Source organism: Paramisgurnus dabryanus, chromosome 21 (genome assembly GCF_030506205.2).
Source record: "Paramisgurnus dabryanus chromosome 21, PD_genome_1.1, whole genome shotgun sequence".
Classification (NCBI taxonomy): domain Eukaryota; kingdom Metazoa; phylum Chordata; class Actinopteri; order Cypriniformes; family Cobitidae; genus Paramisgurnus; species Paramisgurnus dabryanus.
Window position 1 is genome coordinate 27,243,859 of NC_133357.1, and position 23,812 is coordinate 27,267,670.

The window sequence follows — 23,812 nt, forward strand, 5'->3', positions numbered from 1 at the left end:
CTTCTTGATATATACATGACACAGACGAGAAAAACTCGAAACACTGTGTTTAATTTCAGTTTGGGGAGAACGTCAGTTTCAGGAACAGTTCTGTGCCTCTGAGAAGTGAATTTGACTTTTTAAAGTTTGTGTCGTGTTATTCAGGAACTGACTTGCCACTGACTTGTTTTTTTCGCCTAGAATACAAGTAAATGCTTAAGCGCTTTTATATTTGAAAGAAACCCGCAAAATAACAGGAAATTACGAAACGTACGTGTATGTTTACAGCTGGTATATACATCACCATACATTTACATTGAAGTCTTACTGCTGTTGTTCTTCTCATCAATGTCTTGTTATGAGCCCCTTTTTATTTAAAGCGAGATTTATTGTCGCGTATAGCGCAGACAATTGGGTGCAAATTCAGAAATATGAGAGAATACACAGTAACTGTTACACAAAGTTACTACAAAACACGTGCGCAGGCATATCGCATTATAGAGAGGGAGAGAACGGGTGTGTGTGGGAAACACTAATGCTAACCTTTCGTCAAGTCATCGCCGTCTTCTCTGTCAGTAAAATCTGTGACTGTTGACGTTTACGCGAAAAAGAAAGTATACGGACTCGGAGGAACGGACATTGAAACACTGCCACCTTTTCACGTTCATGTGAGAGAGAGAGAGAGAGAGAGAGAGAGAGAGAGAGAGAGGGTTGCATGCAACATAGAAAGGGAGGGCGCGCTGGGTGCTTTCAACAATGAATTAAGACGTTTTTAAACAGTAAAATATAAATGTAAATGGGGATCATGAAAAATCTATTTGTGGCGGCCAGCGCTGATTCTGTGGCGGTGCGCCACGAATAAATCAACGTATGGGAAACACTGTTCATAAATGGAGATATATGATATATAACACACATGAAATCTGTTAATAGCCCTCACAGTGAGATCTAAATGTTTCATGAAACATTATTCTTTTTTTATTATTCAGTTTTTGTCTTTTGTAAGGGTTGTTATGCCTCGTGTTTAAAAGTGTTGTTGTGTAATCCTGATGTTGTTTTTTTGCAGTTGGAAGCGATGGACGTGGACCCTCACAGTCAGAGCAGCGCAGCCTGGATCACAGACTCCAAAGATCCCAAGCCTACCGTCAGCACCAAGTATGAGACCACCATATTCTGATTGGACGATCCTGTCCTCACATCTCTCCTCCCTGTGCTCTGTGCCTTCACTCTCTAGATAGACTTTGACTTTCCCTTCATCGACATTCAATCGCTCTCTTTTCTCCTCCGGACTCGATCGCTCCCTCATTCGCTCCGTCCAGCTGAGGTCTGCTTTTGCTTTCACTGTCTGACTCTTTATTCCTGAGGTTTAAAGGCTCAAAGAAACCTCCACTCCTCCTAAATCCATCCTCAAGATTGTACGTCCCGTCGTAGCCCTATAAGTTTGTGTATGCTCACCACTTCACCTGTAGTTTCATCTAAACTGACCTGAAACCAAAGTAAATCTGCACCGAGGATCAGATCATCTCTAGTAGTAGTAAATAGTTTTATTACCCGTATAAACTAAGGCAAATCTAATATTTCTTACTTGATGTTACTTCCTCCATCATTCATACTGATGTTGGCTGCAGTGAAGAACTCGTTCCCAGTATCATCATCATCATCATCATCACTAAACACGTACTGTAGCAGCAGATCACATGATGAGGCACTTTAGATGAGCGGGGTACAGTTACTTTATTATTCCTTCAATGAATGCACAAATCCCATGCTTTTAAAAGGAAAACACCACCGTTTGTCTATTTTACTATGTTCTTACCTCAACTTAGGCAAATTAATACATGCCTACCTTTTATAATGCGTGCACTTTTTATCTTTGTACAGTGCTTCGTGAATGTATTAGCATTTAGCGTAGCCCCATTCATTCCTATGGATCCAAACAGGGATGAATTTTGAAGCCACCAAACACTTCCTATTTAAAGACTGTTACATGAGTTGTTACATGAGTAAGTACGGTGGGACAAAATAAAACTTTTGTTTGGATCCATAGGAATGAATGGGGCTAGGCTAAATGCTAGCACATTCAAGAAGCGCTGTACAAAGATTAAAAGTGCACGCATTGAAAAAAAGATAGATATTGATTAATTCATCTAAGTTGAGGTAAAAACAGTAAAAAATTGAAAAACGGTAGTGTTTCCATTTAAAGAGAGGACTCTGTGTTAGATAAGATCAATGATCCCACATAAGCCTGTTTCGTATGGTAAAACCCCTCTTTTTGCCATTTTCATGACATGTGCCAGTGGATGATCAGATGTCTAGAAAGCTTTTTGTTATTGTTGATCTGTTACCTTACAGACTGATGTTTAAATCATCTCTCTATGGACTAGATCAATCTATTAGTCCTGTTATGTTACTATGCACGTCTAAGAGATGACTCTGGATTTTACATTCAAACTGCACTAACATGTACGTCAATCACACTCTTCATTTTATTTTGCTGCCAAAATATGGATTGATGTTTTAACACTGTGATACAATGTGGTGTTTTATGTCGAGTACCAGTAAATGTCTGAACCGAATCACAGAGATATGAGAAAACCTCCTGTTCGTGATGTGTCTGATGACGAGACATCAAAGTGAAATGATACTGACTGTTTCAAAGCGTTTCACAGCATATCTGAGATATAAGTTTTATATTCTTTTTTGGGGGGGTTTTGAAAGTGGAAATGTGTTCTTACAAGCCTTAAAAACACTTCATGGGTGCTTATTAAACATTTACACATACAGTACAGTAGCACACAGCAACACTTTCAGCTGCTGCATTTCATGACCGTTTCTGAGATGGTGATATCATCAGCGGTCATTCAAGGCGTTTGCAAAGTGTTTATGATTAACATCATAACCAGATTAATGTCACTTTAAATTACCTGCTGCTTTTTTATCGTTGCATGCCGTCTGTCATTACCTTTATTGGCCCAACATCATTCTGTTTCTTCTCTAAATCAATTACTTTTTTACAAAATCCTGTCATCTGTGGATCCTTAAATGTTCCCAGTGAAAAACAGCTGCTACTTGAAACCACAACAATGCAAGAATGAGTTTACTGTACATGCTTGATAAATTGGACAGCCATTATTAGTCCATACTGTTTGTGTCAACTTTGGTTTTAAGTTCACATACTACTGTCTGACAGTATGAATAACTGAGGGATTTAACTCCAGTCCTGCAGAGGTTTATTTAAACCCAACACACTTCAATCTTGAGTTTCCTAATCCAGATCTTGAGGATTTCTTAAAGGGTACCTCGACTGTAAACACATGTTTGGCTTAATAGATTAACACTGGGATTGGCACTGTAAAAGTAAACCGTAAAAGTGTCATCGATTTTTCTTTTTTGCCAAAAATTATTAGTATATTATGTAAAGAGTTTCCAAGAAGATAAACTTTATTTTTGTGAGTGGATCCAGAAAAATCACAAAATTGGCCAGAAACTCGCCTACAAACTTGCACTCGTTCCTACTTGCTATTTAGGGATTTCCATTTAAGTGGTTTTGATGTAAAAGATCCACAAGGTCATTACATTAGATTATTTATTTAGCTTTCAGATGATGTATAAATCTAAATAAAAAAAGCTGGTCCAGGGTAGAGGTCTTCACAGGTCCACTTAATATCCTAAGGTCCAACCTGAGCAGTTCAGGTCTAAGGGCGCACTCACATTATCCAAACCAAACCAAACCATGCCCCAGCGCGATTGTCACCCCTCCCTACTTCCCCAGATGCATGCACTTACACTGTACTTTTATCGATCCGAGCCTGGGCGTGCTTTCGTCATTAACATGCGATTGTTTTGAAAAAAGCAGGAAGTAAAGCGCTCTCTTAACACTGGAACCCACCGTAATGATAAGTCTGTGTTAATTATTTGGAGTCGTTTGGTGCGCGATTACAGACAGCCCTCTCACATGTCATCATATTGCTTAGTTGATCTGACACATGTGCAGCTCGGACATTCACGTAACCCCGCTGCACGCATCAAAAAGTTTGAAACCGCTATGAAAACCAGACATTTTTTTTAATGTTTTGCCACTCAACATGGCGAACCCAGGCATGGTCACATGGAAAAGTGACGTTGTTGCACACCCTCCATAATAATAGCGAAATTGTCTCTCTGGTAATTTCAAATGAATGTGTGTTAGCCGAATGGATCCGAGGTGACCCGAACGCATCGATTTCCTTTTCTAACCCCTCCTCTGCTTGCAAAGGTTCATTTTCATTGAGACACACCTGTCAATCAATTTTAGATGACATTTTAGTAGGGATGCACCGATAGGATTTTTTTGGGCCGATACCGATTTAAACAGACAACTTCTGGCCGATGCCGATACCGATATTAAACACTTGTAAACAATACTATACAGTTGGTCTATTAGCTAGTTTATTTCTGCATCAAATTATTTTTACTGAACATGGATTTGATCTAATTAACATTCAACTGACCAACATAATAAGAGAGGCAAAAATGAAGCTAAAACAAATATAATAAGACAGCATGACAACCTTCAAAGGTGGTTTTTGCTATTCAGCATTTATTTTATTAACAACATTAACTCATTTTTTACATATAATGGATTTCTTTATGCAGTTAATTAATAAACAATCGGTATCGGCCTTTCTCATGCTATTGCCGATATGCCGATGGTTTCAAATTCATCAAAAATCGGCCGATAAATATCGGTGGCCGATACATCGGTGCATCACTACATTTTAGTGGTAACCTTTGTGTCATCAACAAATAACAACAGAAAATAAATGGAGCAGCAAAGCCACCGGGGTTTCTTTCTGTCCGATTGTTGCGTCTGGGGATGTTGACTGCGCACACGTCCGTGCCCTTTACATTCGGGTCCAGTTGGGTATGGTTCGGGTCAGACTCTGGTCCAACTATTTTGGACCTGAGAAGACCTGTAGTTCAGGGTCACATATTAAACGTGTTTCTATCAATGGATTTTAGTAGTAGAAAACCAATATAAAGTATTAAAGCATACAAGTCTTCATAGTCAAGGTACCCTTTACTTAAAGATTGCAGGTAGCTAATGACAACAAAAGTTTTTTTAACTAATAATCTCTTTAAAGGAATAATTCACCCAAAATTGAAAATTCTGTCATTTTCTCATCCTCATGTTGTTGAAAACCTGTATGAATTTCTTTTTTCTGTTGAACACAAAAGAAGATATTTTGATAAATGAAGGTAAGAACACATTTGACGGTACCCTATTTTTTCCTCCTATGGACGTCAATGGTTACAATAAGCTGTGTGCTTATCGTCACACATTAAAATATCTTCTCTTGTTTATGACAGAATTTAGATTTTTGGTTGAACTTTCCCTTCAAGGTCCTGAAGAGAAATGAGTTGCCATGACTTTTTCTCTTCATCCTTTATCATCACGTCTGTTGTAAATGTTATTAACATGTTATCTAAAGGCCACATTTGATTTCTCTGCTGTGTTTTAATTCCTGTATGTGTCTTCCTGTAGCTGACAGCTGTGTTGGATGACAAACAGACAGGAAAATATGGATGTCAATGGCAGCATCGCTAGGGATGAAAGCTCACCTGTGTGATGTGTGTGTGTTTATCTGTCTGTTTGTGTGTTTATTTTCTCTTAATCCCAGACACACAGTTCACCCCGTCCATGTGCATGTGTTATAACATTAAACAAAACCGTCTCATCTCAGAATAAAGATATCTCACTTTGGTCAGATTTCAGGTATGTTCAAAGACTTATTTTGCAAACACTGGAAAAACAAACGCGGCAGTCGCACTGTGTGTTTACACAACATGAGAAGTCAGTGTTGATGTTATTATTGCTTGGATACTGTTTCACTTTTATTTTCATTGTGGGGATGAAACCAATGCTCTTTTATCTTAAAGTCTAGATGCTCTTACTTCGAAAATAAAACCTAGTTAAAGTTAGAAACACTGATTCCAGTTTAGCAAAACACTGAGAAGTTGAATACAGTCTTGTCTTGTTGTTATAACAGTTTAAGATCGATCCATCAGTACGTAGAAATATAAAAATTTGTAATGTCAGTATTTCAAGTCAAGTAACCAAGGCTTTGGTGAAAAGCTAACGCGTTTAGGTAAGACGATTCAAATCCTGTTATCAGTTTAAATAGGAAAGGTTTGTGTAGTTTAAAGAAAGAAACCATATGCCGGATTAATGCGATGTTATGTAACTTGTGTGGTACACTAATATAAGAAGTTAAAAGATGACATGAGAACGGTACGGTCCTGTTCTGGTACGCTTTGTGACTTTTACAAGTATACTGTGATTTTTAATACAAATGATGATGTTAATGTGACACTAGGAACAACATCCAGTTGTTTATGTTGTTATAGAGCTTCTTAACAAAACTGTTTGTCTTTATTTTCTATAAATGATTAAGTTGATGAAAGCAGGGTTTGTTTACTGTTAAATTTGCATATTCGAGTAAAAATGTTGGATGCTGGAGTGTATGTAGATAGTTCATTAATATGACCTGTAGATGGGAAATATCCCTCTTAGTTTACAAGCATTTTAAGTCTGGTACTTTTTATTTGAAACCTTATTTTTACCACGGTACATTAGAAATGGGTAGAGTGCAGATGCTAACGTTAGCGCCTGTAACAGCAGCAGTGTTTGCACAACCAATCACGTTAGAAAAATTAAAGCTCACGTCCTAAATCATTAAAATATAAACAATGTTGAATTGTAAAATAATCCTTGATGTTTTGTCTTTTGATACTTGAACGATTCTGCTTTTATAGATATCTCTATATATGTATATGTATGTATTGTATGTAATTTTTGTTCGTTGATATGATTTTTGGTCATGTTTTTGTCCTATCTAGAGAGGGAGAAGTCTTTTTAAAGCTCAACATATCATGTTTGCAAGTGAGCGCGAGACTGACAATGAAATCTTTGAGAGATTCTTGCCACAAAATCAAAGAGAACGATTGTACATAATCTTGGGCTTCCAGTCTTTTTTATGATTATTATTTTTCATAATTGTACATCCAATAAACAAGGAGATGGTATCCAGTATGTCTCATTGTGTTTGTGTTCTTAGAGTTAAAAATTATGTATTTCAGCATCATTAGTAGTAATATTATATTGTACTTATCATCAAAATTACCTTGTTCACACTGTCAGTCCAAATCTGATTTTGGTGCATATCCGATTGGAATCCAATCACATTCAGAACGTTTTTTTTTTTATTAAAACAATTAGACGAGATTTACAATCACCTTCAGGAGAACCTTGTCAAATAAAAGAAGATACAGAGATGTCAGAGGAAAAAAAGAAAAAGGAGAAATAAAAACTAAAACGCAAAAAGGGGTATGTAGCTTACAATCAAAAAAAAAAAAAAAACCAATAAATATATAAAAGCAATGAAGGAAAGCTATCCAAGTTTAGTTGGAGTCAATAGAAATATATTTTTTATATATATCCAAAAACTTAACACATTTTTTATTTTAAGTCAAACAAAAAGATGTGAGCAGTGAGTCAACTTCAATCAGGAATTGTGAAAAAGTAGGAATTGAGCCCATAAATTTTTGCTTATGGATAAAAAATTTGCCAAACAAAATAAAAAAGTTAAATAAATACTCTTTAGATTTGTTGGCAGAGTCAGAGTAATAGCAACATTTAGAACGTGTAGAACGGGTTTTTTCTAATCCGTTACAGGCTACATCCAGAGGTGGATTGAAATCCGTTTCAAATCGTATTTCCAGAAATGCATTCAAGTCTACGCAGTTCTGTAGCTGTCACGTCACGTAAAACGTAAACATGTCAGACGTTGAAGCAGATTGTCATAGATACGGTTATAGTGCAGATAATCTGGAAAACAGCAGAACGCTACAGGACGTACGGATCGGATGTGATACACAGTATGGACAGCGAGTCTGTCAAATCGCATATGCATCAAAATCGGATTTGGACTGGCAGTGTTAACAAGATAAATGTTATGTATCACCCGGTTTTCAATCACAGTATCATTACTTTTATCCACCTGAAAGTCAAGTTGCAATGTTTTTTATTTAATAGACTACAGTAAAGGCATTTTATCCCCACAGCTTCATGTTAATTGTAAAACACTCGCAATGTGTTTATTTAACAACAATGTTGTCTAAAGTAGTAAAATCATACACCGCACGTGTCATCACACTTTAAGAGGCAAACACAAACGCTGGACATTTACTGTTGCGTGACCTGATAGCACATCTGCTCTGTTAGTGAATTAAAGAGGGAATTAATGTCATCTAACATAAATAATGTCAACCATGCTATTTATATTAAGGACAAAATTATCCATATATATTCAGAAGTACACTCTTAAAAATGAAAGTGCTTCACGATGCCATAGAAGAACCTTTTTCTGTCTAAATGGTTTCATGAAGAACATTTCTGTTTCACAAAAGGTTCTTTTAAGGAGTAAAAGTGTTGTTCGGGGTATAAAAATGTATGAAAGAATTTAAGAACCTTTGACTGAATGGTTTTTTGAGAAACCAATTCCTCTATGGCATCACTGTGAAGAACCTTTATTTCTAAGAGTGTATGTAAGTGGCTAATAGTGGAAATGTTTACTAAGTGTCTCCACCCCATCATGTTGAAATTCTATTTTGTTCCTAAAGTCTTTTTACATTTATTGTTACTTTTTAGGAATACATACACACAGCGCTTGCTTTTAAGAAACTCCGATCCAAAGATCCTTCACTAGGAACACATATGTGATATGCGTCAAAATGTGTCAAAAATTTGTTTATATTTATATGCAAATTAAAATCGTTGCTGTTTTGGTATTTTCTTTACCTTGTCATTGTGTCCACTGTGTGATTGCTGTGCCCACCCTCCTATTTTAAATTCTCTTCATTTTTCTGTAACCTTTTGCAATATTTTGTGCTTTATTTAGACAATCTTGGTGTGAATTGATAAAAAATGGAAGGTTACGGTCTTAAAAATGGCTAGAATGTACGGTTTACTTTTAAGAATATTAAATACATTTTAAAGAAATGGACTCATGAATTGTCTGTCCTTTTATAAGAAAATAGAATCAGACAAGATGAACAAACATAATTCTTGCTTTAACCAACAGACAATGAGCATATATGCCTTGAGGGACCCCCATAAAGCACATAAATATAAATTAGGGGGGCCCTTGTTTTTATTAAAATTTAAATACAACATGAATTTAAAATGTAATGTTGATTTTCCACACTTTGTGGAAAATCAACATTAAATTTTAAATTTAATGGCTATTTGTCCCAATTTCGCAAAAAACGAATTCAAATGATTTCTGTTTGAAATAAATAAAAACTCCCAAGTGCGCCTCATGCTGTTTTCTGGAGCAATTGACAGACGAGTTATGGATTATTTTCACCTCAGTGACGGTAAGAATGTTTGGTAATCTTTAGGGTTAGGGTTTTTTTTTTTATTCTTCTCAAACTATTATTTCATAACAGTGGTGAGGCTACACACTCAAATTGACAGCTGGTCCACCAAGTCAAAAGAAACACAAACTATTTTATTGGGAAAGCAGAAGAAATCACACATAAATGATGATAAATGATACTCTCTTTAATACTTTGATCGCTCAAATACGCATCATTCAGAAATAAATGACTATTTATAGAAAGCTTATCTTTTGCATGTGTGTTTTTAAACCTTGCAAATGTTAACATGCAAGCGATTTTAAACAACGTGAGCACAAGATGTTAAAGTGAGCTGTTTTGTGTATGCACAGGCAATGACACACTCATAAGCGGACACATGGAGACGCGCGAGCATGCAAACACAAAATGATCTCGAAATACCACAGTCTTGCCACCTATTCTCATGAAAACATTCAGTTATGTCTTAAAGTCGGATCTTTGTGTTGGTCTGCAGTTCTTCTGCTTGTGTTTCTGTCATTTATATTAATGAAACAACAGAAAACAAAGAATTACTTCTGTATCTTTAAAAAGATTAATTATATTTAATTTATATAATAAAGAAGACCGTGTTATTATTCATTTGATTCTATTTATGCCTAAATACTTCCGTTAGATCTTACTTTATTTGTAATTTTGTTCTTTTCTATTTTTATATGCTCCTCATTTCTTAATTTGTTCTTATTTTATTTTCCCACCCCCAGTTTTGCTGATCCGAAAATTATTTGATCTATGACTCAGAAAACACAATGTAATCCATTTAACCAATACTATATAGGAAAATTATGTAATTTGAGAGTAGGCATTGAGGTTCAGCCTATTTCACCCCTATTCTGTTTAAAATTTTTGTCCAGTGTTTCTAATTTGAGGGGTTAAAATGTTAAGGGTTTGACTCGAGGGTATTTTCTTTGATTAAAACCAGGATCAGATGATTGTTGATCTAGGATCACATCTTTCTTTGTGAAATCACAGCGACCCTATGTTGAGGGGGTGGGGCTTAGCTAGGGGACCCCCATAAGCTTTAACATAATTCGAACACTGCCTGTTGCTCCATTACTTTAAACTCTGTTTTAAATCTCAGTTAGGGATTAACTTTAAACTTGCATGGGGATAGCAATAGATTGTTTTAAAAGATCGTCAAATGTTTTAATTTGAATAAAATCTTTTCAAATAAATTTTTTTATATATTTGATTGTGTTTACAGTGCGCGTTCACGTGTAAAAAAGCGGTATTTTTCACACAATGGCCCTCATTTATCAAAAGTACGTACACCAAATTTCCAGCGTACACCTGGCGTACACCCAAAACCACGGTGACTTTGAGATTTATCAATATGGACGTTGGCGTACGGCACGCTCAAATCCTACGCCAGCTCAGGAGGTGGTGTACGCACATTTTGAGTTAGTGCAGAAACGCGCAAACAATTCCTAACACCACAAAACGCACTGACAAACTAAAATATATGATATATTATGACCCACTGTAAAAAAAAACATAGTAATTATAAACTTCAGTGTTTATTTTTATGCAACATGTACTTCATGTTTAATTTGTGAGACTTTACCAAAGCATTTGATTTGTAGGCATATGTATTCCTTCAGTTGAGAGCCTGGGCGCTTTACCTGACGTTTCAGGGCAAAGCATGTGAGCGGAGCGGAGCGGAGCCTTGAGCGGTGCGGTAATATTACCATCAAAGCGCCTCTCTAAAAACTCCGCTCCCTCAGCACCGCTCGTTGAACCCAGAACGCCCTTTAATAATTTGCTAGTTCGAGAATCTGTAAAAACGTCTAGCAATAAGTTATGGAATTCAAGCCTTATACAAAAATGTAAAGTAAAAATCAAAGTTAAGATTGGACAGGAAGAAAACATTGAAAGGAAGTGCGGAGAGACTGTAAAAGTCAGCAAATATTCATCCTGGAATCTGAAGCGGCACATTGCAAGAAAGCACAAGGATATGCTACGAAAACATGGTAATAATGCATCAAAAGGTAAGCTAGTTACTATTCGATGATAAATAAATAGCTACACATGAGTAAGGTAAAATGCTTGTGTTGAATGGAGCCATAAATCCGATCATGATGACATGCGGACAAAATCATGGCCACGAATTATCTTTTATTAAGACACTTCTTTTTCTTATTTAGTTTAAAGTAAATATTCAACAGTTTGTTCCTTGGAATTAATTATTATAATATTTCGTAATTACTATTACAATTATTATTACTTCAAATTATGAATTAGCCTAGTAAAACATGTGGAAGTCGTGGAAACAAATTGTTAATTTGAATTATATCCGGAGCTCCGTATCAAACTGGATCTTAGCTAACAAACAACTGTATGTAAATACAGAAAAACACACTACAAAAGTTACTACATCATTTTAAAATATTATTTTTAAAAAACTTAACCGAACCATTAAGCAGACATATAATTTAGATGTAGGCAACATTAAATAATAATAATAGTAATAATAATAAATAATTATTCTTCTAAATATCAATTAAGCGTCATTAATAATAAAAATAATTATACAAATATTACAAAACGTCATGCAATTATTAATGTGTCTTTAATCCCGCTCTTTAAACTCCCAAATAAAACAATTTAGTTTCTTTCCACTTCCCTGGTTTCTCGTCTTTGCCGTCTTCCATGTGTCAATGTCGTAAAATGAGGGCGTGGGGGAGGCGGAGACTTGAATTTATATGGGCCTGTTATTCTAATGACGATCGTTTTCAGCCGCCTCATTTATGAAGGGCAGATATTGCTTACACCTGAATTTCAGAGGTACGCACAGCTTCATAAATCAGGCGGTGAGAGGAGTGTAAGCATAATCTTACGCCAACATATACGCCCGTTTCTACGCAAGAATGATAAATGAGGGCCACTGTCTTTATAGCACTGTTTTCTGTGGGCTGATGTCTTTCTTGTTCTATAAAGTCCCTCCTTCAGAAATATTTAATGAGTTCTGATTGTGTAGTTTGTTTAGTGTGTTGTGATTCGACAGCAGTTTAGCCAGAGCCGTTTAGCCAAACTGGTGACTGATGTATCCCTGTGGGCGGAGTTTAGTCAAAAAACTGTTCTAGTGACGTCATTAAAGCAGGAAGTAAAGGGCTGTAGTCCGTTCACTGTAGGCTTTGAAAGGTGAATTCTGTTACAGAAAATATATCACCTGGCAGTGAACTTTGAGCTTTATTATTTTACATGTATTATTTATGCTCTAACAGCAACATTACACACTAACTAGGGTTTAAAAAATGGGATCAGAAAGAACGTGACCTTTAATAGTTTTAAAGAGGAAGTATTTTCCAATTCATGATTTTACTTTTTGTTTTATGTGCGTGTAAGTGTGTATTAGTATATGTTAATGATATTCAAGGGTATTTTCTTTTATCATTTATGCATTTCATCGGCTAGCAGATATCCTCAGCAGGCTGCATTTTGCATATTTTTAATCGGCGAGTCTAGTTTACGTAATCTAACCTCTTGCTTGTTAAAAAAAACATTGTGAAGGTGTTTTATTGAGTGATTTTGATTAAACCAAATGTCAATTTAAATTTAAATCTTGTTGTCAAGTAATGAGGTAAAGCATTTAATATTTAGGTTGCAAAAATTTTATTCAAAAACATTTAGGAGGACATTCTATCATTTTATAACTTCAAGATGTTAAATGAAGATTTGGACACAACTTCTTGTTAAAGGAATAGCTAATCAAACATGTAAAATTCTCATTTACTGTACTCCTCCTCATGCCATGAGCTCCTTTCTGCAACAAATCTTTATCTTTAAGTATATCTGTCACTTTATGTACATGTATAGCACCTAACATGTGGAAGGTCCAAAACGTACATCCGTCCATCATAAAAACAACTCAAGATGAACAATAGGGCTTTGTGAGAGAGAGAGAGAGAGAGAGAGAGAAAACTTAATATTTTTAAAGGTATTGCGGAGGATTATCAAGACTATTGGTCCTCCTAGTTGTTAATCAGGAGTGTTGCGCAATTGCATTTTTTTTTTAAAGTGGAGAAGGCGGTTCTTTTCTAAAATCCGAGAGAATTCTCCACTACACCTTTAACTTATTTAGCAAAAATGAAACTAAAAGAAACTAGTGCTAAATAGGGAAAAAAGGATGCCTGGCGACAACTTTGAATCTTCAAATCTAGTTCTTGTGTGTTTTATCAAGAAATGTCTTACAACTAGTCATAAGACTCCGGGTTTTGGAGAATTTTCATTTTGTGGTAAACCATTCCTTTAACAAGTATAATAGACAACACGGCTACAATTTCACTTGACGATTTCACCAAACATTATTTACAAACAACATGCACATTTTTTATAAATCAAAGAAGATTTTGCAAGTTGGCTACAACATTCAGCAGATTTAGCAGAGATAATCTTGTCTAATGAATCCCAAAAATATACAATCATTATATGAAATGTAAGTGTTTGACATTAACTGTATGCTGGATCATTTGTGTACTTTCGTTTTCCATGTGCTTTTCTATGGTTCAGTGATTCATGTGCTTTACATCATCTCAAGTTAACAGGTAAGTTGTAGATAATAAATTCATGATGATTGACTGACTAAATTTTAGTCAACCACCTGTTAGATTCTTAAACATTGTGAGATCAGAATGACATTTATGGTTTTTGGTGTTTTTTCCCCCAAATACAAATGTTGATAGATTAAAAGATGTTTAAAAACCAGAGTAAAAGATTCCAGCTTTTTCACTTTGTAACAGTCTACCTGTGCATGTAATAATAAAATGTCAAGCATCCAAACGATTGGAAAAGAGAAGAATTGGCATTATACATTCATTTGGCTTTATACCTTTGTCTTTTCTGTATTGTACACTTTCATTTTTTTGATTGAACTAGCAGATCAAACACTTTATTTTTATTGTTTAAAGCTTTCTTATTCTGGGCTTCATCATATCTTTAGTCTCTTATTTTGTCATCTGTGCTTTTATTAGATTAATGTTAAAACGCTTATTCTTTCAAAAACTCAGCATGGCTTTTGTCACCACCACTCCACTTGTCAAACAGTTGTCACAGATAGCAAAGGGTTGTAAACTTTCGTTCCATCTACTGAACGAGTCCCATGAGCCAGGAGCTCCTGAATGGTGATCCAGTTATCCAGGATGCGGCGGCTTCGTTTCTTCATGCTCTTTTTCTGGCTTAGCTCAAGTATGGAAGCTTGTCCCTGCGCTCCGTAATCTTGCTCCTTCTCTCTCTCGCGCAAAAAGTCCAGTCGACTCTGGATCATAAACTCGCGACGGCGGCGTTGTTCACGAGCTCTCAGCAGCTGCTGCTTGCGTTCCTCTTTGCTCCAGTACCGCCCCATCTTCATTTCACTGACCGCATCATCATCTGTGGTCATTCCGCTACGCTCCTCCCGTATCTTCATTGCCCTGGCTTTAAGTAAACGGTCTCTAACTGGACGTTTGGCCACGTAACGAGAACCGTCGCTACGGATCTTTACCTTCCACTCCATTCGAGGAGACGATGGAGGTAGTGCTGGTATAATCAGAGAAGGTTCAGGGGCGGCTGCCGAATCTCTATTTAGGCAAGTCCTGGCACTAGCGTGAGCAGGAGCCTCTACGGTAGAGTCCCTAACATCTGGGCTGTCATTGGCAGACACATCCCTCAACTGCATGCAGCTCTGGTAACGTGGAGGCAACGTGGTTCCACAGCGGCGACGGGACAGGTACGGACTGTTCTCTGCACTCCTTCCTCCTTTGACTATCCCAGTAGACCCTCGTCGTGCTCCGTCCAAGCTTTTTTTACCGCTTGCATCGTTTCGAGGTAATGACCGAAGTCTTGTTGCTGGACTGGAGTTCCTGCCGTCTCCTGTTTCTTCATTCTTTCTTTTGGAACTTGATGAGGAAGGTAAGTTGAGATTCTTATCCCTGCTTGTACCCGTTCTGTGACGTGGTTGCCGAGGTCGCATGGTTGCAGAGGCACTAGAATCCCCAGCGGCAGATGGTGAAGGGTAGCGGTCACTGGCCAAAGGGGTGCTTCTGCAGCTTTCCCCACCTGTATTATAGGCGCTTGTACTCTCCTTGTCAGAGCGCTCCCTTTCCGGGATCTCGTTGATATCCGACAGTTCGTGGTGGAGCGCCTCTGCTCCTCCACACCTTGACCTCGATCCCTTATCTTCTTCGTCCCCTTCTTCGTCAGCTGGCCAGACCTTTAAGCAGCGTTGTCGCAACTGCTGCATCTTCTGAGCCCGCAAAACGTTGCGCCACTTAAACTCTAGATGTCGAATTTCCTCCTCTAGAAGAGCAAATTCGTGCTGCATCAGACTCTCATTACAGTTCATGTCTAAAGGAGCAACTCCTGCTGCAGGATCACATCCTAATGTACTGTGGTTCCTCTTGTCCAATAGAAACGCACATCCGTTCTTCTCGTAAAGGCATCGAATCTCCAATAACTTGCGGTAATGTTCATATTCCTCCTCCGTTAGACCTGGCATTAAAACTCTGCCTGTCCCTGATTCTGGCGCACCATGATCCACAGGTCCTACCCCATCCGGCCCCAGTAGTGAGTCATTACTATAATGGAATTCCCATCCCTGCGGTACAGCATGGAACTTGCGCGTGCTGCCAGGTGTGTTTGTGGCATCCGTCGTGCATGCGCTGGTGGCGTCATCGGCCAGTAGGTCATGCTCGGAGGACTCCTCACAACGTGTGCTTTCGTCGGTGCGCCCCACCCCACTGTCCAGATCCTGGCTGTTATTAAGGGCAGTCTGCCACAAGTTGGGCCGACCATCTCGACTCCCACTGATGTCACCCAGCATAGAGCTAGTTTTCTTATGGTGCTGAGGGCTGGGTATGTTAGAGATATTGTCCAGGTCCTCTAGATCCAGGCTCACATCCAACTCCAAATCTAGATCATCTGCTTCATTCTAGCAGTAATGAGGGTTTGGAATGTTAAGTAGGAAAAGAGAAAAACAAGAGGAATGAGCTAATATACATGTTTGTGTATACATGTAGAGTTTGACAAGTAAACAACATTATTTAGAACTTTTGAAACACTAAAACAGTCAAAAGTCAACAAATGTGGAAAAAATGTCCTATCCCTGTTTGAACAGCAGAGGACAGTGTTTGTCTATGTAAGCCCAAATGGATGCTTAATCTGTCTATGGGCTCTTTCCCCATCTGCTGTTGAAGATATTTAAACAGTGAGAGGTTTCTCAAATGAGCCACCTGTGCCTGGGAATACACTGACCCAGAGGAACACACACACACACACACACACACACACACACACACACACACACACACACACTTGTGCGCTACCCAAAACCCTGGAAACGGTAGAATGTGTAAGCATGTCCCAAATGACCCATCACAAGTCAACCATTTGTTCTTATTGTTATGATTGTAAGTCATAGCCTCATATATGAACATGACAAAAACAACCAGATCTTTGCCTCTCTACATTTTTTCTATTATTTCATTAAATTGTAATATCAATGAAAATATTTTTAGATTTGTAGTGTCTGCATTTTTTGCATCACCAATTCATCATGATTTGTATTTGCAAACACTTACAGTTGTACAGCCTTGGGTCAAATAAGATCATATAAAATGGGCTTCATAAATGCCTCAAACCTTAGCTTAGATGTTGACATTGAATTTATTTGTATTCATGAAGCATTTAATTCTTCAGAGGGCTTGAATTATGTTTTATTGAAATATTTTCTGATGGGATGCAGATTGTTGCTATGGCTTCCACTTGGGCTAAATATGATTGACGTGAAAGTTAAAAGATGCTGACAGACCCTGAGGTTTGAGTTCGATCAAAGACATTTTCAGAGAGTCAGTTTGTCTTTAAATAAAGATGTCTGTTGTTAGCATTTAAAATTGTTATAAAGCTTATTACTGTACAGTTTATGTTTAGGGAAATAAATTGAATAACATTAATGTGCAGTTGAAAGTTTTGTGTATTCTGCGTTTACACCAACCGCGTTTCAGGCGTCAAAATCGCGTCTACCGCGCCTAGTTTGCCGCTTGAACAGTTTGAATGCATTTGCGCGTGTAGAGGGAAGTAGACGTGCGTCAAAATCCGCTTCTTGTGGGAGGGGCAAGTGCTATGCGGTTGTCTGTTTGCAAGATGACTGATGTTGATTGTGCATTTATCGAGAGAGTTACCAGTTTGTATTTGGTCACCTTACTATAGGGGGAAAATAAACGGCGCGGGTCGATAAACGTCACGTGACTCAAAAGTTAAATGTGTATTTACAACTTACCAGGTTGCCCAATGTCCTCACTGCCACTCTTCCAAGCAACATTCTTAGCTTTTTATTCCTGTCTCTACTTGTGTGGTATAGCTCCGGGTGACTGCTCACAGACAATATCAAGCATCAGGTTGAATGAGTGACTCCGGGCGGGGCTGCCGCCACAGCTTCTGATTGGTTAACGTGACGTGAAATTCTGCCAAAGTTAAAATTTTTCAACTCTGGCGTTAGCCGCAAATTCGCGTGAACCGCAAAATGCACAAAGCACCATTCGCGCATACCGCGCACAATCCTCAATTCGCGCCTTTCACGTGAACTAGACACGTGAATGAGGCGGAAACGCATCGTCCGCGTCAAACGCCTCATCCGCGCCGCGAGACCTCCAGATGCGCGTCAACGCGTCTTCACATTGACTTAACATTGAAATCGCTCATGCTTCACGCCTCTACCGCGGTTGGTGTAAACGCAGCATTAGGCTATATATCCTTTGTGCCTTAGGCTGGGTCAGTGTGTCAGTTTTCATTTATGCCCAATTTATACTTCTGCAATGAGTCTATGAATGGGTCTTCAACTACTCTTCGTCGAGGGGTAAAACTTTTACCCCTATTTTTACATTTAATATATTTTTATACTTTCCATCCATTTTATTCTATACGTTATAACTTATGTTGTTTTTGTTACTTTTTGTTATAGGTCATATAATTAAAAACATGCATCTACGAATATATTTATACTTAATAATTTACTCATCAGTAATCAATAATTTTTAAAGGATTCAAGTGTTAAGCCCAATTTATAGTCGTGCGTAGGTAGGCTATCTGTAGCCTGTGTGTAGCTCTGTGTAGCCTGACATGCACCTCAGAAAAATTTTAACAGCGCGTCAGATCTACACGGACCGCAAGCAATGTGATTGGTCCACCAGAACCCCTCCCGTCAGGTTAAAAAAACTGCGTCATAGGTAGGGCTGGGCAAAAAAATCGATTTTTCGATTAATCGTGGTTTTTTTACGTGGTCGATTCAGAATCGATTCTCAAAGAGCAGAATCGATTTTTTTCCCTGCAAAAAATGAACGTAAGATTAACCTTAATCAAATTACTAGTCTTCTTCACTAGATGTCACCCTCTTTTTTGCCTTGCACGATGTTACCAAGGAGCCTGTCATTCTTTCATTCAGTGCTTAAAATGGCAGTTTTAGGTGCTTCATCGACGTTGATGCCACCTAAACATAAAAAGTAAGAGGTATGGAAGCATCCCGAGAACCGGAATTGAAAATTGAATCGAGAATCGGAATCGAATCGATTTGATAGCTTGTGAATCGAAATTGAATCGATCTGGAACATCTGAATCGATACCCAGCCCTAGTCATAGGTATTTCCGTTTGTGACGGTGAAAACAAAGATGAGCCAAGTTGAGGAGTGATTTAACTCAAACTGCATCAAAAGTCGCTGTTTATTTACTTCCATCATTGCTGGTCTTCTCAAATTAAACACAACAAGTTGCTGTTTCTTCTTCGTTTGCGGGTTAACTTGCTAAGCTTCTTTGACGTTCGCGCTGCTACTGTGGTTACACGCGTGGTTTCTGCCTACCAGCGGTCTGCGCGTGTGTTTGCACGTCGAACGCGGACGACGCAAAAGTATAAATGAAAACCGACGCGGAACTTATGCCGTAGGACGCACGACTATAATGAGCCCTTTACTGATAAAGTTAAACAAAAATGAATTAATTTTCACCCTGCACACAGTGTTTTGATTGGAATACACTGAAATACAACACATCCGGTCGTTGTCACATGCAGTTTAGTCACACAAGTTTTTTTATGCATCCAAAGCTGAAATTGGATCCGATAATTATGCACCCGCAGATGGTTGGCACCCCACACAATAGCCCCTTTCCAACTCTTCTAATGTTTATCTGCTGTCATTTGTCATGTACAGTGGAAAGGTAAAAGTAAACACGCTGATTTTAAATCAGACTAAGATTACCACCAGGCCGGATAAAGATGATTGGAGGGGGCCGCTATGGCAAATCTAACAATTTTCGCGGACTGCAAGAGCTGTGATTGGTCCGCTAGAACCCCTCACTCGTGATTTTTTTAAAATCGGCATCACAGTTGTGCTTGTGACGATAAAAACAAAAATTAGCCGAATCAAGGAGCGAGATTTAACAACTCGAGCCTTAACAAAATTCGTTGTTTGTTTACCTCCATTACTGCTGATGCTGCTTTAACACAACAAGCTGCTGCTGCTTTGCCTTTAGCGTTTATACTGTGGGTTAAACCAGTAACAAGGTTGTGGACGCTGCCTACTAGTCGATGCGGACAGCGACACACAAGTATAAAAGATGCGTTGCCTACAAAAAAATCAGACTACACCGCACAGTCCACACACATCTTAAAAAAGTCTGACCTTGAGTAGAACAAAGGAATGAATGAGTGAATGAACGAGTAAAGCAGTAGACAGTCTAACCCCTCCCTTTTGTCTCCTGCTCTCCATTTATTTCTTTGTATTTGCGGTCTTGCTTTCACCTTTCTTGTCTGCTTTCATTCCGTAAACAGACTGCGTGCTGTTTTATCTAGACATGAACAAATGTGTTTCCTACTCCTCAATGTGATTATTTACCATTTGAATGTCATGCGTTATAATGAATGACATCAGTTATCTGCAGGAAAAAACTTCAGTATTGATCAATACATTTCATCATACACCAGACTGAATAAGGTGAAGACAGAAATGTTTATTCCAGTAATTTAAAGTGAGATCTCACCTCGATGTCAGGGCGTGCCAGCAGTAGAGAGATGTTGGTGCTATCTTCTCTGGTTAGGATGGCTACTGCTTCCTCTCTGTTCTCAACGTCCACTCCATTTATCTGTACAGAAACACATTTAGTGTAACCTCACCTTTCGCACGGTGTGATTTTAACAGGTAGAAGTGGTTATCAGTTTTTTTTACTTGTGTTACCTGTAGTATTCGGTCTCCCTCACGGATTCTTCCATCTTTAGCAGCAATGCTATTGGGGTTCACCTACAATAAGATATAATTCAATTTAATTACTATGCACGGTTTCATCGGATGCACACCGATATACGTCTGGCCTGAACTTAAATCTTGAGTACTTATAGAGTATTATACAACAGTTCTTTCTGGTTCTCGAATCTGATTGGCTAAGAGCTATGCGATATTGTGCTGATAACGGCACTGTAACCGCATCACCTTTCATATCATTCCGCCACCTAGTGAATGGAGGTCCTAGCAGGCTCATCTCTGAATGGAAAAACACAGACGCGCTGTTTTGAATCACTCTCCGTGTGTCTCATTAGTTTACTAGCTCATAAATCAGTCTGTGAATCCCCAATCGGAAGTAATTATTCTGTCAAAGATCAGCGCTCTTGGATGTTACGTTAAAGTTAATGGGAGAAATGTCTTGTCATATCGTGTGGACGATTAACACTTGGAAAGAGGAATATAGACACTCGTTTTTTTTCTGGAGCTATATCTTTTATCAGAACGCGAAAACACCGTGGAACTGCAGGTAAGCACCGCAGCTTTTAAATGTGGACATTGATCATTTACTTTATCGTGATGTGACTATTAAAACATGTTATGAGATATCGCCACTGGTATATTTATAAGCAGGATGCAAAAAACATCTCTCTGACACTTATAAAAAACCGTTTTGTATAGTACTGACAAGAACAAAGTTTAATAATAATCGAGTGCTCGTATCGCGTTAAGATTAAATGAGAAAGCAATAGTAACGTTATACAAGTATAGTTTTATTAACTTTTACCTCGCGCCAAAACAATAACAACACAAAAGACACTAAATATGAATAAAAAAACAAGTAATCGTTTGATCATGACACCAAATACTGCTGATTTGGTCTCATTTTGACGATCATAACACGAGAGCCAGGGAATCCCAGTCAGAGATGTAGCCCAGAGAGGGCGGTGGTCAGCGGGGCGAGTGAACACAGACGTCCGTTCATGCTTTGGTTCTCATTCGTACCGAATCTCAGTAAGCAAACGTTCAAACAGGCGCTATCTTTACTAATCGACTGCCGGAGGCAATCACAGCCGTGATGATATAGAGCTATATCACACTCCTACTCGAGCGATATTGCTTAGGTATTACATCCTTCATATCTCAGAAGAGTCTTTAGTTTTATCAGATCTATGAAAGACAGATCTGCTGTACCAATACTATACGAAAAAAGACTTAACTCCTGGAGGCATACTGCGGGTGGAGCGAGTCACGAGCAAGCCATACACAAAAAACATGATCCCACTATATCTGGAAAACTTAAGATTCAATACATGTTGGTGTCGTTTACATAATATACACTTACGCACCGACTGCCAAAAAAACACAGACATTGGATGCAATTTTACTTACCGCCTGCGACTCATGACCCGGTTGGGACCGCCCCATTTCAACAAAATCCAGCATTAAACAATCACTCAAAACTCTGCTGCTACCCCGGATAAACAAACTACATGCATTGGGTTCTTTGGGAAGCTGAACAAGCTTAAAGGTGCGGTGAATCAGGCATTTTTATTGTTTTATACTTTTGCCTGAGGTCTAGTTATGATGTTTGCATAATTTTAACAATCAAAAACATCAAAAGCAATAAGTAACAAGCTATTTTGTACTCTGGCTGACTCAAGAAACACTCTGTTTTGATAGGTGGGAAACATTAAAGACTTGGAAGTAAACACCCACTCCTATGATTGGATAACGTTTTTTTTTTTTTGTAAACTAGCTTTCAATCCTGCGTCATTACATGTGGGGAATTGTTTTGAAAACTTTCGATGTGAAAAAACGGCAGCTGGAGGGATTAACCCATATATCATCGCTGTCTGATGAAAATCACGGACATCCATTTTGCAGATTTTGAGATTTTTCGACGGATTGAATGTCCATTTCCGTATACAGTATGCTTCACATATCTAAATGTCAGGTCACTGTTGACTTATTTCTGAATGAAAAGATGACTGAACAGAATACAACAAATTAAATCCTTGAATATTTGGACTTTAATTGAAATGTGTTTAATATACAGTAGGCCTACATGTACTTTACAGCAGCTCAAGCATGCTACTTAACATTAAATTATAATGTTAAGCTTTTGATAATTTAGATAAATGTATATTCTGTATAACAGTTAAGCAGGACTTCACAATCCTCTATCATCATTTATAATTCATCTGTATTCACCATTAGACCTCATTTCTCACCTCACCCACATAGATACCCAGATCTTCTTCATCATCTGTACGATAGCACACTGTTAAACCTAGTTTATCTTGCTGACAAGATTTATACAGTTCCACCTCCTGAAGAAACAAAAAACAGAGATAAGAAACCTCTCCAGCAGTATATGAGTGTAAGCTCATGAGTTTGTGTAAAGAGACGCTGATGACCTCATACTCAAGATCATCCGGTCTGTCCACCTCATGTTGACTGATGTCAAAATAATCTGTTGGGTCATAGTACACGTGATCTATAGGTGGACTGAAGAGGAAAAACACGGTCACAAACTACAATTATACAGTATAGCAAAGTTAACTCAATCGGATGACAAACTGTAATGAAATAAAAACTCAACGTAAGGTGTAGTATTGGAACTGCAAAAATATATTTTACAAAGAATAGATTTTCATAAGAGCTCATTCTTATCACACGGCTCATTGGAATGCTTGATTCTGATTGGCCTTTTGGCATTTGCAGGGTTGTTATTCACAGACTGCAACCAGAACCACTCAAAAACGAATAACACACGATAACCAAGATGTTGCAAATCATTTTCAGATGTAGAGTTTAATATTAAACAAAAATGTAATATAAATATGTCTTTTAATAACACATAGGACATTATATTTACAAATGATTAAACCAAATAGTGTGTTTGTGACATTTGATCATCTTGATTGTCTTATTTTAAAAACGAAAGCAGGGCTTTCAACCAGAATTTTTTCCCAATTGGTTCGTTCCGAACAGAAACAGTATTTTAACGTTTCCGGTTTTCAGTTCAACCCTAAAATTGACGTTCCTGAACCGGTTAGAACAAAAAAATAAAGTTCCCAACCCTGGTGAAAAACAAATATACTTTATTGTATTTCAAGTATATTTAACTTTGCAAT

General features: G+C 37.9%; 2 protein-coding genes across 6 annotated transcripts in view; one reads left to right on the forward strand and one right to left on the reverse strand.

The window, feature by feature from the left end:
* LOC135775893 (ankyrin repeat and SAM domain-containing protein 1A-like) overlaps positions 1-7,048 on the forward strand; it is a 128,404-nt gene extending 121,356 nt beyond the window's left edge. For 4 of the 5 annotated variants that reach the window (XR_010543954.2, XR_010543955.2, XR_010543956.2 and 1 more), the window contains 2 exons: positions 1,046-1,702; positions 5,504-7,048. Coding sequence is in view for 1 of the 5 variants with exons in the window: in XM_065286465.2 (XP_065142537.1) it covers positions 1,046-1,134; positions 5,504-5,507 (93 nt within the window). In the remaining 4 variants the exon portion in view is untranslated. The remainder of the gene's footprint in view (positions 1-1,045; positions 1,703-5,503) is intronic. The other variant, XM_065286465.2, reaches the window with a different exon arrangement.
* A 6,025-nt stretch (positions 7,049-13,073) lies between these two features.
* The window catches only part of LOC135775895 (PDZ domain-containing protein 4), a 41,860-nt gene continuing 31,121 nt past the window's right edge, over positions 13,074-23,812 (reverse strand). Inside the window, exons 3-7 of the mRNA XM_065286466.2 lie at positions 23,093-23,183; positions 22,907-23,005; positions 20,631-20,693; positions 20,437-20,538; positions 13,074-16,339 (exon numbers count right to left, since the gene is read on the reverse strand). Coding sequence (XP_065142538.1) covers positions 14,471-16,339; positions 20,437-20,538; positions 20,631-20,693; positions 22,907-23,005; positions 23,093-23,183 — 2,224 coding nt within the window. The 3' untranslated portion in view covers positions 13,074-14,470. The remainder of the gene's footprint in view (positions 16,340-20,436; positions 20,539-20,630; positions 20,694-22,906; positions 23,006-23,092; positions 23,184-23,812) is intronic.